The sequence below is a fragment of the Ochotona curzoniae genome, unplaced genomic scaffold (assembly GCF_017591425.1).
Source record: "Ochotona curzoniae isolate NIBS_2020 unplaced genomic scaffold, NIBS_Ocur_1.0 scaffold_1852, whole genome shotgun sequence".
In the NCBI taxonomy this organism is placed as follows: Eukaryota; Metazoa; Chordata; class Mammalia; order Lagomorpha; family Ochotonidae; genus Ochotona; species Ochotona curzoniae.
Genome location: NW_024467087.1, coordinates 35376357 through 35391287, shown reverse-complemented (window position 1 = coordinate 35391287; position 14931 = coordinate 35376357). Strand labels below are relative to the sequence as shown.

Below are 14931 nucleotides of genomic sequence, written 5' to 3'. Positions count from 1 at the left end.
ATATTTATTTTTATTAGAAAATCAGATATACAGAGAGGAGGAGAGACAGAAAAGATCATCGATCCGCTGACTGATTCCCCATGTGGCCGCAACCGCCGGAGTTGAGCCAATCTGAAGCCAGGAGATAGGAGTGTCCTCCAGGTCTGCCACGCAGATGCAGCAACTCAAGGCTTTGGGCCGTCCTCAACTGCATTCCCAGGCCACAAGCAGGGAGCTGTATGGGAAGTATGGCCTGCAGGGATTAGAACTGGCACCATATGGGATCCTGGTGCGTGCAAGATGAGGACTTTAGCCACTAGGGTATCATGCTAGGTCCTGTAGAAACATGTCTAAGAAAGAGGTACTCTTACCACATTTTAAAGTATTAATGGATTTGTTAAAGGTAAAATCAGGGGGGTTGGTTTTGTGGTGCAGTGGGTTAGGCTGGCTGTCCAAGACACCAGCATCCCATCTGAGCACTGATTCAAGTCCAGACTATATCACTACTGATTCAACTCTCTAGTGATGCACCCAAGAAAGCAGCAGTACATGGCCCAAGTACTCTGGCCCCTACCATGCACGTGGGAGACCTGGATGAAGCTTCTGGTTACTGGCTTCAGCCTGGCCCGGCCCTGGCCATTGGGACTATTTAGGGAGTGAACTAGTAGATGGAAGAACTCTCTGTTTATTCCTCCCTGCAACTATGGCTTTCAAATAAATAAAATAATTCTTTCTTTAATAAGAAAAAAAAGTGGAATCATTTTTGTGGATGTTTGTTTTTGATGCAACTAAAAACTAGTGGAATATTGAATTAAGAAAGGCTTTGGTTGCCAAATTGCAAGTTAGACACAACAATGCATTTATGTCTTGAACATTTTAACTTAATTATACTCCCACATTTTTGCTAGTAGATTTTCTGAAGAAGACCACTACTTGAGAGTTGTCCTGTCAACATTGTGTATATGCCCTCATATCTTGTTTTTAAAGATTTATTTATTTTTGTTGAAAAGTCAGATATACAGAGAGGAGGAGAGAAAGAGAGGAAGATCTGTCTGATGGTTCACTCCCCAAGCAGCCGCAATGGCTGGAGCCGAGCCAATCTGAAACCAGGAGCCCGGAGCTTCTTCTGGGTCTCCCACATGGGTGCAGGGTCCCAAGGCTTTGGGCCATCCTCAACTGCTTTCCCAGGCCACAAGCAGGGAGCTGCATGGGAAGCAGGGGCGCTGGGACATAAAACCAGCACCCATATTGGATCCCAGCGCATGCAAGGCGATCATCTTAGCCACTACAACACTGGGCCTCCATCATATCTTTTGTTGTAGTAATCTGATTTACATAATAAATTAGCTAATCTGTGGTGCAAGATTGAAAATTTGAGCATGTAGTATATATGATATTAAATTGTGAATTGGTGGGATTTAAGTAACAGCTTATCAGTAACATTTGAAGATACTGGATACTTGATGTCTTCTTAAGGAAATTTTATCTCCAAATTTGAAGCTGGACATGTTTGAAAAAGAATCACACAGCATATGGTTTTTAGATTTACGGTATGTAAGTAAGAATTGGTTACTGGTTGAAATGTCTGTGTACTGATTCTTCAGACAACCAAAAAAATACCAGTTACAAAAGAAAAAAAAATTAAGGACTCAGTAAAATGGCTCAATGGCTCATTCCTCACCTTGCAAGCTCTGGAATCCCATATGGGCACTGGTTTGTGTTCCAGTGCTCCACTTCCCATCCAGCTCCCTACTTATGGCCTAGGAAAGCAGAAAAGAATGACCAAAAGCCTTAGGACCCAGCACCCACTTGGGAGACCCAGAAGAAGCTCCCAGCTCCTGGCTTTGGATCAGCTCAGCTCCAGTCATTGTGGCTGCTTGGGGAGTAAACCAGCCGATGGAAGATCTTTCTGTCTCTCCTCTCTGTAAATCTTATCTGCCTTTCCAACAAAAATAAATACATCTTGAGAAAATAAAAATTAAAAAGTATATTGTGAAAACTACAAAATATTATTGAAGGAAATCAAAGAAGACAAATGCAAATGCATCTTTAATTCCTATGATGTTGTAGTAGATTCAATACTGTTTCAATTATTACTGAATTGGTCAATGCATTCAATCAACAAATTTTTTTTTAAATCTCAGCAAGCTTTTTATAGAAACAGGATAACAAATTCCCAAACTTATTGAGAAATTAAAAGAACTTGGAATGGCAAAAAATAATTATGAAAAGAAAGAATAATGTTGGAGCACTTACAATGCTTAAGTGAATCAAATATACACAATATAGTAGAATATAGTCTGGAAATAGATACATAATAACTGGTCAACTACATTTGAAATTTTTAGCATTTGTGAAATGTAAAGATACACACAATGCATACACAGATAATCTTCCATCTGCTGGTTCCTTTAATTCCTCTCATTACTATTTTTTCTCAACAGGTGGCCTAACATGTCAAGGTTTTTTCTCTGAGTAAAAAACAAAGGGACAAAAGGCCAAGTTGGTACATTTCCACAGTAGAGGATGATCTGGTGCATCATAGTTACCATGGTAGCCTAACATTGCTATGGCAACCAGTGGACTCTAGCAACATGTGCAATTTTTTTATATTTCATTTTCATTTTTTATTTGAGGGAGAAAGAAATCTCCTATTCTCTGGTACTCTCCTCAGATGGATGCAACAACCAGGACTGGACTAGGCCAAAGACAGGAGATAGGAATTGCATCTGAGTCTTCAATTTGGGAAGCAAGGACCAAACTCTTGGGTCATCCTCTACTACTTCCCAGGGTGTGCATTAACAGGGAGCTGGATTCAGAAGCTGGAGCCAGATTTCGAGCCAAAATTTAACTATCACAGTCCAATATTGGGAAATGTGTGTCCTAGTTGGTGATCTAACTACTCTGCCAAATGCCTGTCCCCATGAAGTACAGACAAGTGCGGCCTGAAGGGAAGACTAAGGTCCAATCTTCAGTTTGGTCTCGGCTGAGGGTGGGGTGCCTAGCAGCGTGTGCTAAATTTTGGTGTGTAGAAAGTTGAAGGAGTTCAGACCCAGATCTGTTTGGTCTGGTTTTAAGATTCAGTGCCCGGCTGTCTTCTGAGACAGTGAGGTGGGGCCCTAACTGCACTAAGAAGTAGGATGTCCAGCCTCAGGGTATCCTGGAGTGACTTTCCAGGTAAATTCAGGGCATGGCAAGGTTGCTGAGCTCAGCTTCCCATCTGTAAAATAGGGTAAGAAGGTTCACCCGCAAGATTAATGCAGCCTCAGTGACGACACGGTATGACAATCCTTTGTGGTTATTGTTGGATCATGGAGACCTTTACGAATTTATGTCTTTAAAAAAATCACACTAATTTATTAAGCTTATGGTTCTGTAAACTGAAATTCCAAAATTGGTCTCAATGAGGTAAAATCACAATGTCAGCAAGGCCATGCTGCTTCTCAAAGCTCTAGGGAAGAATCCAATTTCTTGACTTTCCTAGCTTCTAGAGGCTGATAGCACTGCTTGTCTCAAGTCTGTACGTCACTCTTACTTCTGCATCTGTGGCCACATCTTCTTCTCTGACTTTCCCACATTCATCTTCACAATTCTCATTGTAATATAACAATACAGAATAATGTCCTTCTTTGAAAGTCATTACCTTAATGAGAGATGGAGCAAAGGGGACATAATGCTTATAGGTATAGTTTCTGTTTGCATTGTTGAGAAATTTTTGCAAATAGATAATGGTGATGATTTCACAGCATTGTGGATGTCATTAATGCTGTTGGTTATTACACCTGAAAAAAAGGCTCAAATGGATAGCTTTCTGTTATATATCCAAAACTATCTATGTATCTATCTAAGTTTTTTTTTTTTTCAATTAAAGAAATCTGTATAGGAGGCCAGCACTGGGGAGTAGTGGGTAAACCATTGACCCCTGGCATCTTGTATGGTTACTGGGTTGAGTCATAGCTGCTCCACTTCTGATCTGGCTCATTGCTGATGTGCTTGGGATAAAGCAACAGAAGTTGGCCTAAGTGCTTGGACTCCTGCCACTCACGTGGGAGACCTGAAAGAAATTTCTGACTCCTGGCTTCAGCCTGGCTCATCCTTGGCCATTACAGCCATCTGGGAAATGAACCAGCAGAGAGGACAACACTTCTGTGTCTGTGTGCCTCTCTTTCTCTCCTCTTCCCCCATTATCTTATTGTAACGCTTTCAAATAAGTAAACAAATATGAAAAAAAAGAAACAAAAGCTATGGAGTTGATGAGTCTAAAAATCTGTTATTTTTATTTTACTTTTTTTTATATTGAACCTGTGATTGAAATATTAGTTTTGTTCTTCCTTAGACACTCACTATTGATTGCTTTACATTATTTGTGCTCACTTTAAAGAAGAAAAGATTTATTTTATGTACTTGAAAACCAGAGTGACAGAGAGGAAAAGAGAAAAACAGATCTTCCATCCAGTAATTTCACCACTCAAATGGCTGCAATGATCCTTGCAGGGGTCCAAGAGCTTGAACTATCTTCTATTGTTTCCCCAGATGCTTTAGTGGAGAGCTGTGTTGGAAATGGGGCAGTTGGGACTTGAACGAGTGCTCTCCTATAAGATGCTGGCATTGCAGGTGGCAGCTTAACCCACTGTACCATGGTACTTGCCCCTGTGCTCACTTATTAATGTAAATCTGAGCAAGTAGTGACCATTTGTATTACATACAGTAAGGCTGAGGTTTTATTTTATAGTAGAAGAAACAAAAATCAACATGTCTTTTCTTAAAGATTTATTTATCTGAAGTGGAGAGTGGATGGGTGAGGAAGAGAGAGAGATCAGGATCTTGTATTCATTGGTTCATTTCTCAAACGTGTACAATGGCAGGGGCTGAATGAGACTGAATGAAACCAGAAGCCAAAAACTTCATCTACATCTACCATGTGGATAACGAAAACTAGAGTGTTTGGGTTGCCATTTGTGAATTTCCAACAGGACTGGAGGAAGAGTACCTGACACTCTATCTGGCATTTTGATATGGGATGCCAGCATTTCAAGCAGCCGTTTAACCCTATGGACTACAACATCTTCTTCAATTATATTTCTTTTTAGAACTTTCATATTTAATTATTGGAGAGACAAAGAGAAAGGGAGGCACTTTTCTTCTACTGGTTCATTAATCAAATGTCCACAATAGTTGGTGCTGCCCAGGGTGAAGCAGGATTGCAACTACTTTAGCCATCAATTGTTGTGTTCCAAAGTCTGAATTGGCAAGGAACAGTTTTTTTATTTATCTTTTTGCCTCTTAGTAAGGCTGAGTAATTTTAATCTCTGTATAGATGTGTTGGATGACTGCCCTATTTATATAATTTTCAGAATTTCTAGCCTATTATAACCATGATTTTTACTTTTAGGTGACTCTAAAATTACAAATTACAGATTAATATACTCTTTGATTATAAGGAAGCTATCTGTACAATTCAACAGAAGCAGAGTCTATGGTGAGAGTTTGAGGCAGGAGTGCAGGCTAGGGGTTCAACAGAACATAAATACAGAAATTACAGGATGAAATACCCAATGATTCCAGCTCAATGTGTTTGTAAGAGTGTATTGTGTGTATGAGATGGGTGTCAGAATCTTGTGTTTCTATTAAGTGTTCCAGATTAGATGACTTTAAAAACAAAGATTTATTTTTCATTTATTTATTTGAAAAAGTTACAGTGAGAGAAACACACACACACAAACACACGGGTCATCCATCTGTTAGTTAACTTACCAAGTGACTGCAGCAGCCAGGTGTCAACTGGGCCAGAGCTAGAAGTAAGAAGCCCAACCCAGATCTCTCATGTGGGATTAAGGACCCAAGAAGTCAGGCCATCTTCTGTTACTTTTCTTAGGCCACTAGCGTGGAACTGGTTTGGAAATGGAGCAGCCAGGACACCAATCCATGTTGACATGGGATCATCAGTATCACAGACTTTACCTGCTACATTAGAATGCTGGCCCCAGAATGACTTTTTTTGAAGAAACATTTTATTGGTTTGAGAAGCAGAGTTACAGAGACAGAGAGAATTTTTCCATTCTCTATTTATCTTCTCAAGTGGCTTCAGTGGCTGGGACTGGGACAGACTGCAGACTGAATCCAGGAGACCTCATGTGAGTGCAGGGGCCCAAGAACTTGATCATCTTTCATTGCTTTCCCAAGTCCATTAACACGGAGCTGGACTGAAGGTGGAGTAACTGGGACTTGAGCCAGTACTCTAGCGGCTTAATATGATGTGCCACAACTCTGACTGAGGAAATTAGTTTTGAGAGACATCAGTTATACAGTATTATAATACTTTTATAGATGGAATTTAGGAGATAATCCCTTTCTTGTAGGTGTCCTTTGTAATGTAATTTGAAATTTCTAGAGTTATTGCCAATTTTAAGTTATCTGAAGTACATCTAGGCACTAGAATTTGAAGTAAACATTTATTAACTATTTACTGTAAGTGAATTTCATTATAATAATAAAATACAATGAGACACTATAGCAGTCTTTACTTTGAAATGCAAAATGTAAAATGTTCAGTTATGGAATAATGTTTGATATATTTATATATATACATATGTGTGTGCATGCACATACATTAGTTTTAATTTATATACATCAGTATATATATGTGCTTATAGAGCATATATGTGGGAAAATATAAAATATATATGTGTGTATAGATTTACATATACAATCATACATATACACAATTTAATCTTTATATATATATATAAAACATATAATTTAGTCTTACGTTTTTATGTATGTTACAGGAAGGGAGCAGATGAATAACAGGAGACTATTCCCTTACATCTGTTCCTGTGTTCCTTTTCTCAATTTTGTCATCCCCTGAAAGGCTTCTGAACTAGAAAGGCTAGTAACATCTCACAAGAGGACAAACCCTCACTCCCTAGACTTAGGGCAGCAACTCTTAGACTGTGATGGCTTTCACTCCTATGTGTGCCCCAGTCCAGCTCCCACACACCATCTCTGACTTCTCTGGGGACAGAGGGTCTTGTGACTGCAAACAGAAGGGGCTATTCTGCTAAAGACTGCACCAGACATGTGACCAAGCCATCTTAGGGTGGTCCCACCTATAGTGTCACCATATGGAAGAGAAGGACTTTTAAACAGAGTGGGGTTCAACCGTTTAGTAGGTGTGGTCTTGGCACTGGAGACCTCAACGGAGGTGGTGGAGGGCCAGGAGCCATGGAGGCAAAGGACCCAACAGAAACAGAAGCAGTGCCCTTCAGGTAGAGCAGGGTCCTGGAGAGGAGACAGGGAAGGGCTCAGCAGCTGAGAATTGGCACGGAAGTCCCCACCTCTTGTTCCTGAGCATGGAGTGAGTCTCACCAAAGCAGCTTGGGTTTCCATATGCAAGGCGGGGATAAGATGCCATGAAAATAGCTCAAAGTTAACTGTTTGTTTTCTTCCCCATAGCAGCCCTCTGAGTCACATATCTTCCCCATGAAAAAAGATTGAGTCGTAAACATGCTTATCTTATAATAATTATCAGTTTATTCCTCTAAGAGATCCAGAGACAATTTGAAATGTACATTTCTTTCTTATTTTTCTGTTATTAAGAGTTTATTGTTTCACTGCCTTCCAAAAAGTGACTGACAAATTCTTTTGTTGGCTCTATTTTAGCTTTTTTTTTTTTTTTGGACACAGGTAATATATACATACAAATATTTATCTTTTTTTGAAATTGAGAAGATGCAGATAAGCAAAAAAGAAATAAAATACCAATTACACAGATTCACTGGTGTATAATAATCCTGACTTTTGTTTTGCAATGTGTCATATAAATATACATATATGGCATATATACACACACTATATGTATATATGAAATATGTTATTCTCACTTTACAATACACAATGAGCATCTCTCCATGCAAATAAATGCGACTACTGCTTAAATGAATAGAGCCGGGGTCCAAAGACAAGATGTTGACAAGTCATATGGAAATCTAAACAACATCGCAAGATCAGAGTAAAATTATATCAGGTGTCTACCAAAAAGAAATGCAGGTCAAAAGAAAGCAGTGGCAATGTTAATAACAGAAAGTGACTGAATTCAGGGGAAAATGCATTAAATGGGATAAGGACGGTCCCGTGAATGCCTATCGTTAAAATGCAGAGCCCTGAATTTCTTTCTCAGACTTCTTATCTCTTCCAGGCACCTCTCCATCTCATCTACTTCTCTTGTCACTTCTTCGTGCTTCAAATGCCTGTAATCTACATCCTCCTTAAAATCTTCGAGAGACTGAAGCAGTCTCTGTCTAAAATTCCCTTCTATTCGCTGCTGTTCACATGCTCCGTAGGGGCGTTCTTCCTCTGTCTGTGGCACGCTGCCCTTGGGTTGCCCTTCATTTTCTTTGGAAGGCTTTTCCATGATGCCCTTTCCTGTTTTAGTCCATCCAGGGAGAAAGGTAGAGAGAGACAGGTTAGTTACTTGGAAATCCGGGTTGTCAGTTTCTCCTTGGGTCAAGCTCTCCGAAACTGAACGTCCAGCTGTTTCCTGTAACTCCTCCGACTCATTCCACATCTGCTCCACCGCCCCCCACCTCGCGCACGCACCCAACCTACCATTTCCTTCAGCCTCTCCAGCTGGCTGGAGACCAGGAGCAGGCGCGGAGGTGGACAGCAGAGCCACACATTGTACCCACCCTTCTCCCTTGCCAATTCCCAACCTTAGAAATCTCCGTCTAAGTGCCTCCCTCATGCTGACCTGCAGTGAAGGGAGGTAGTTTGCTGATGTTCTCACCTTGAGAATACAGGCTGTTGGACCTGCAAGTAGAGAGAAACAAAATATGGAGGAGAGAGTGTTCTACCCATCAAGTGGTTCCAGAGACAAGAAGACAACATAATCTCATGAAAAAAGAAAAAAAAAAAAATCTGTCTTCACCACACATTTCCTGCTTCCTGGTTTCCTTCCTCCACGATTTCTGCCCCCACGTTCCAGGCTCAGGCCGGTTCTAGATGCTGCCCCCACACCACCCAAACCCGGAGGCACTGAGGCGAACTCTTTTCAAATTGTCTCTACATTTCTCTGGTGCCCATTTCAGGATTTCAGCTTTCGCCACCCTCTAGCTCACACCCCAGGCCTAGCACTGTCTTCAAAGAACTGAAGGAAGAGAGGAAGAAGAGTCCAGAGAAAGCTTGCCAGGTGAGAGAAACTGATTATTTCTGAACGATCACCACATCTCTGGGTAGCCCTCAGTAGATTTCCACTGATCCTCTAAATTTCCCCCTCCAACATTTTAAGTCTCTTCCATGAATTTTGAGGGAGCAGTCACTGAGCTCAGTCATTACTGTCCCAGGGCTCCCCGCAGCTCCCTCAGAAATTTACCTTACTTCCCTTGGCACAAGCAAGCCGGTCTGCAGGGTGCTGAGGAGCTGATACCGAGGGAAGAAACAGCCTGGAATATAAGGACTTGGGTTCACCTCAGCTCTTGGTCACGTGAGGATGATGTCATCCTCCAACTCTGGTCCTTACTTCTCCCTCCTACCAGCCGGGGCCTCAGAAGTGGACAGACTTCCCCACCTCCAACCCCCCAGCAACACCAGGCCCTGTCACTCATGTTTGTCATTGCTAATTCCAGAGGTCAAAAGTGGCCCCTTCTCCCTGGCAGTATTTGCCTTTCTCTGATTACCAGGGAGGGGCGACATCTTTCCACACTTACAGTGTCTCTTATTAATTTTTTTCATAGTTATGTAGAAAAGGGTTGCTAGCCTTTTTTTTTCCCCCCTGGGCTGTAAGACCGGAAAAATAGAGAGCTTTCCTTCAGCAGACCTTCCCTCAACCACTGACAGCCGCCATTCCTTGAAACCAAATTGGAGAGATTAGGGTGAGTTAGGAAAGAATGCAATTGTTTGGCTTGTGCTTTTCACTTTTGTGTTGATAATTTCCTTCCTTCTCTAATTTTCCATAAATTAACTATACCTTTAAAAATGAAAAATACGATTAAAATGTGTACATTTGGAAAAACCATTCAAGATGGGAGGATAAAAAGACCCAGCCACCTGTTTCCACTGCTGAAGTCATAATGTATATTTAGTCCCTTCAGGCAGATACATTCTTGGAAGTTTAAAATGTACAGGACAGCTGGAGCCTACCCCTTGGAGGGGCTCTCACGCATGTGAGATTCTTTCATTAGGAACACCCTGAAGCTGCACTCCTACAGTCCCTTGCTCTTGAATTTCAAGTCTCAAAAAGTCAGTCGCACATTGTTTTTTTAGTTTGCTCTCAGTATCATGCTCCTTCCCTCCAAGTTTGCATCATGCCCATATTCTTTCATTCCCTTCAACACACTGTCCCAAATATTCCAGCTTTTCTCAGCACCCTCACTCGGAATCATGTAGGTTTTCATTTCTTCCACATATCTGCATTCTATTTACGTTTTGCTACACCACATGAAGCCATACTGTGGAATTAGGAGTTACTTATAGCACCAATGGAAAATGGTAAATTTAGTCACCCATCATGCCAAGCTTTTTGATGGCAAGGAATTGGGGAATCATCTAAAATGGATTTGTTACCTTAAAAATATGCAGAAAAACTAGTTTCTAAAACTGCTTTTATGAGGGCCCAGCACGGTAGCCTAGTGGCTAGAGTCCTTGTCTTGAACCCGCCGGGATCCCATATGGGCACCAGTTCTAATCTCAGCAGCTCCGCTTCACATCCAGCTCTCTGTTTATGGCCTGGGAGAGCAGTCAAGAATGGCTCAAAGCCTTGGGACCTTGCACCCGCATGGGAGACCTGGAGGAAGCTCCTGGCTCCTGGCTTTGGATCAGCACAGCTGATGGTGGTCACTTGAGGAGTGACCTTGTGGTCACTTGAGGAGTGAATCATCAGACAGAAGATTTTCCTCACTGTCTCTCCTCCTCTCTGTATATCTGTCTTTCCAATAAAAAAACATAAATCTTTAAAAAATGTTTTTATGAAAATTTTGATTCATCATGAATGTATTCACTAATCAGTTTTATGCAAATTATCAGGGTAAAATTGCATGTTTCAAAAGAAGTCTTTATAAAAAGTTGACATTGTTATTATAGTTCCTAAGGAATGACTAATTGTGGTAGATGCAAAAGAGTTGTTTGGTAGGTGGAGGGTGGAGAATTTCTAAATTTTTTTGTGAACAGTGTTTCATACACGTATTGTACTTACAAATATCAAATGACTGGAAGAATCCAAATGTCAAAAGACTTAGCATCTTAGTGAGAAGCATGGCACTGGACAGACCCTCACTTGATTTTAATATACTCTCTGTGGTATGACCTTGGATGTAAAGTTTGGATACTAAATCTTCTCTGTGCCTTGTCTATGAAATGTAAATAATGGTTGCAAATATATCACAGAGTTGTTCTAACTAAATGGCAGTGTGTTTACTACATGACTGACAAGTTCCCTGTGCTCCAATAAATGACCAGGCTCCAATGATTACCTCCTACGGATCTTAAGGATTTTACAAATCTAAGTTTGCACTCAGGTTCCACTGATATCCAATGCAGGCAGCCATCAACTCCCTGGACTACTAAAACATAATTTTGTTATCTTTTTGCCTTATTGTTGTTGCATTACAAAACAATGATTATTCCAAACAGCAGACATGATTATATTTCTGTTTTGCATTGTTTCACTTCATCCTCCAGCAGTTCTACTAGATAAAGACATCTTCAATTGATCTTCTGGGCATTTCAGAATACCTCTTGGTTTCAAAAAAAAAAAAAGACTGCCATATAAAAACATGCAACTGTAATCAAAAATGAAATATTGAGTTACATTTGATTTGTGTCCCTAGTATTATTGACTGTTGGGAGTCATAGGTGAGGACAGAGAGACACTGTGCATACACCCTCCCCCAAAGAAATCCTCCAGAATTTGGGGCTACTTTCACAAAAACTTCAAAAAGCATCTGAGGAGTCACAATGTGGCATAGTATATTAAACTGTTGTGTGTGATACTAGGATGCTTGTTTGAAACCTGGCTGCTCCACTTTCAATCCAGCTCCGTGCTAATGTGCCCATGAAAGGAGCTGAAGACAGTCCAAATGCTTGGATCCTTGCATGTGAGAGACGCAGAAGAAACCCCTGGCTCCTGGTGTTGGCCTGACCCAGCCCTGGCTGCTGCAGACATTTGGGAAGTGAACCAACAGATAGAAGCTATATCCCTTTCTTTCTTTCTGTATGTTCCTTTTTGTAATCCTGTCTTCACAATACATGGAACACAATGAATCTTTTTTTTTGAAAAAGATAAAAGCATGTAAGCCAGTTCTAATACCCAGAACAATTATTTTTCTCCTACAAGTTGTTATAAGGAGACAGGTGGGAGTGGAAAATTTTGTGGGCGAGTTTAGATTTATCAGTTTATTTCTAGGCTTTCTACTCTGTTTCACTTGTCCATGCATTTGTTTTATGACAGCACCACATCATTTTGATTACTGTAACGGTAGTGTTTAATTTTAGGTGTCACCTTAAAAACACCTATAAACCTACAAAAAGTGTTACTTCAATTGTGGTAGTGTGGGTGTTTCCAAACAAGATTAGCATTGGAGTCTGAGTGAGTGGACCAGGTGGAAAGAGTTGGCCTCAAAGTGGAAGGACACTATCAACTGGTGGGAGAATAAACACAGAAGATGAATTGGTCTCTCTGAGAGTTGGGACATACTTTACTCCCTCCTAAGAAATCAGATGCTGATCTTTGAACTCTGGGCCGTACAGAAGCATTTCCCTTGCTTTCAGCTTCCCTGGCTCTGAGGCCCTTAATTTTGGACTGAGTTCTGTGACTAGTCTTGCAGGGTATCCAGCTTACACACAATCTGTCCTGGGACTCAGCTGCCATAATCAAGTGAGCCAACCTTTGTGGATCTCTCTCTCTCTCTCTCACACACACACACACACATACACACACACACACACACACACACACACACACACATTGCATCCTTCCTGAGCCTCTGGCCAAGAAGTGCAGCCCAGACAACTCTGCTAGGCAGCAAAATTTATTGAGGAGGCAGGTAAAGAAGCCAACCAGCTGGGGTCAGCTCTCCTTTGCTTCAGAGAGTGACCCCCAGGGTGAAGGTTAGATGGGTTTTTATAGAAAGAGTGAGTTATACTCTTTAGGAACCAGGTGAGTTGGCAGCCACAGGAGGCTGCCATGGGGACAATTGGGTGGGCTTAGGTAGCCACAGGAGGCAGTTATAGGAACAATAGGGACAGCAGGTGAATAAATAATACAGTATTGATATCTGGAACTGACAGTTACTGCCAGGGCATGCAACTTCTTGTGATCTGGCCCAAAAAGCAAGAAACTGGCAAAGCATTTTGTACAGAAGCATAAAGAGTAGGTTAGCAAATTTATGCAGGCCTGAACCAAAGTGACTCCACTTTGTGACTGGATTTCACACTTTCAGTACTATCTTTCTGTAGAATCTTGAATAATAGTTACTTGTAGTATATTTTGAAGTCAGGAGGTGTGATGACTACAGTTTTATACTTTTTGTTCCATTGCTTTGGTTACTTGGAGTCTTTTGTGGTGCCAAACAATAGTTAGGACTGTTTTTCTCTGTTTCTCTCCAAAATGTCATTCCATGTGTCTTTTCCAGTTTCTTTCATTACTGTCTTCTGGTTTTCATTGCACAGATCATTCACATCCTTACTTAAATGTATTCCCAAGTATTTTATTTTTATAAAGTTACTGTAAACTTATTGCAGTCCTAATTTCTTTTTCATAAAGTTTGTTGTTAGTGTACTAAATTCTGCTGAGTTCTGTACATTGATTTTCAATCTTGCACCTTATTGAATTCATTCATTAGTTTGAAGCGATTTTCAGTACAGTCTCCGGGGTTTAGTTTAAGGGACAGTTTAATTCTTTCTGTCGTATGGATACTTTTTACTTTTTCTTGGCTCATTGCTCTGGGTAAAACATTCAGTACCATCTTGAGTACAAATGATGAAAATAGGCATCTTAGACATCTGTGTCCTGTTCTTGCACTTGGTATTAGTTGCTGGTTTGTATATATGGCCTATATTGAATTAAGTTACGAATTACCCTTACAATTCCTTAAGAGTTTTTTTTTAACATAAATGCATATTGGACTTTATCAAATTATTTTTCTGCATCTGTTGAGATGAATATATGCTATTGGCCTTCATTCTGTCAATGTAGCATGTCACATTTATAGATTTGCATATAATGAACTATTGTTACAGCATAAGGATTATTTTACCTGATGATCATGATAATTGATTTTGACTATGCTCCTGAACATGCAGTTTGCTAGTATTTGTTGAATATTTTTCCACATGTGCTAATTAGAGATATTAGTCTTCAATTTTCTTTTCATATGACCCACTCTTTAATATCAGAGTGATCACCATCTTGAAAAATGAGTTTGAAAGTATTCTCTTCTAAATTTGTTGGAAGAGTTTGAGAAGGATTTCTGTTAATTCTTTTTTTCAATGCTTAATATAATCCAGCAGTAGAGCTAGGAACACCATCATTTCTTTTTTTTTTTAAAGATTTGTTTATTTTTACTTGAAATGCAGATTTATAGAAATAAGGAGAGACAGAGAGAGATTTTCCATCTACTAAATTCCCTAAATGGCCACAATGGCTGGAGCTGAGTGGATCGAAAGCCAGGAACCAGGAGCCTTTTTTGGGCCTGCCACGTGGGTGCAGGGGCTTGAGGACTTGGGCCATCCTCCACTGCTGTCTCAAGCACATAAACAGGGAACTGAATCAGAAGTAGAGCAGCTGGGACTGGAATTAGTGCTCATTTGGGATGCCCAGTACTGCAGGTAGAGTTTAAACTACTACATTATGGCACCAGCTCCCAAGACCATAATTTCTGTGTATTTTTTTTAAAGATCTGCTTATTTTCATTGCAAAGGCAGATTTACAGAGAGAAGGAGAGACAGAGAAGTAGCTTC

The 14931-nt window shown here is 40.5% G+C and overlaps 2 protein-coding genes across 2 annotated transcripts in view; one reads left to right on the top strand and one right to left on the bottom strand.

The window, feature by feature from the left end:
* Positions 1–14931, top strand: part of LOC121169301 (protein BEX2-like) — a 46800-nt gene that overhangs the window by 11665 nt on the left and 20204 nt on the right. The gene's annotated exons all lie outside the window — the stretch shown is intronic.
* Positions 8090–8392, bottom strand: TCEAL7 (transcription elongation factor A like 7). The gene has a single exon (XM_040999873.1). It carries the CDS (start codon positions 8390–8392, stop codon positions 8090–8092), a length of 303 nt encoding a protein of 100 aa, XP_040855807.1.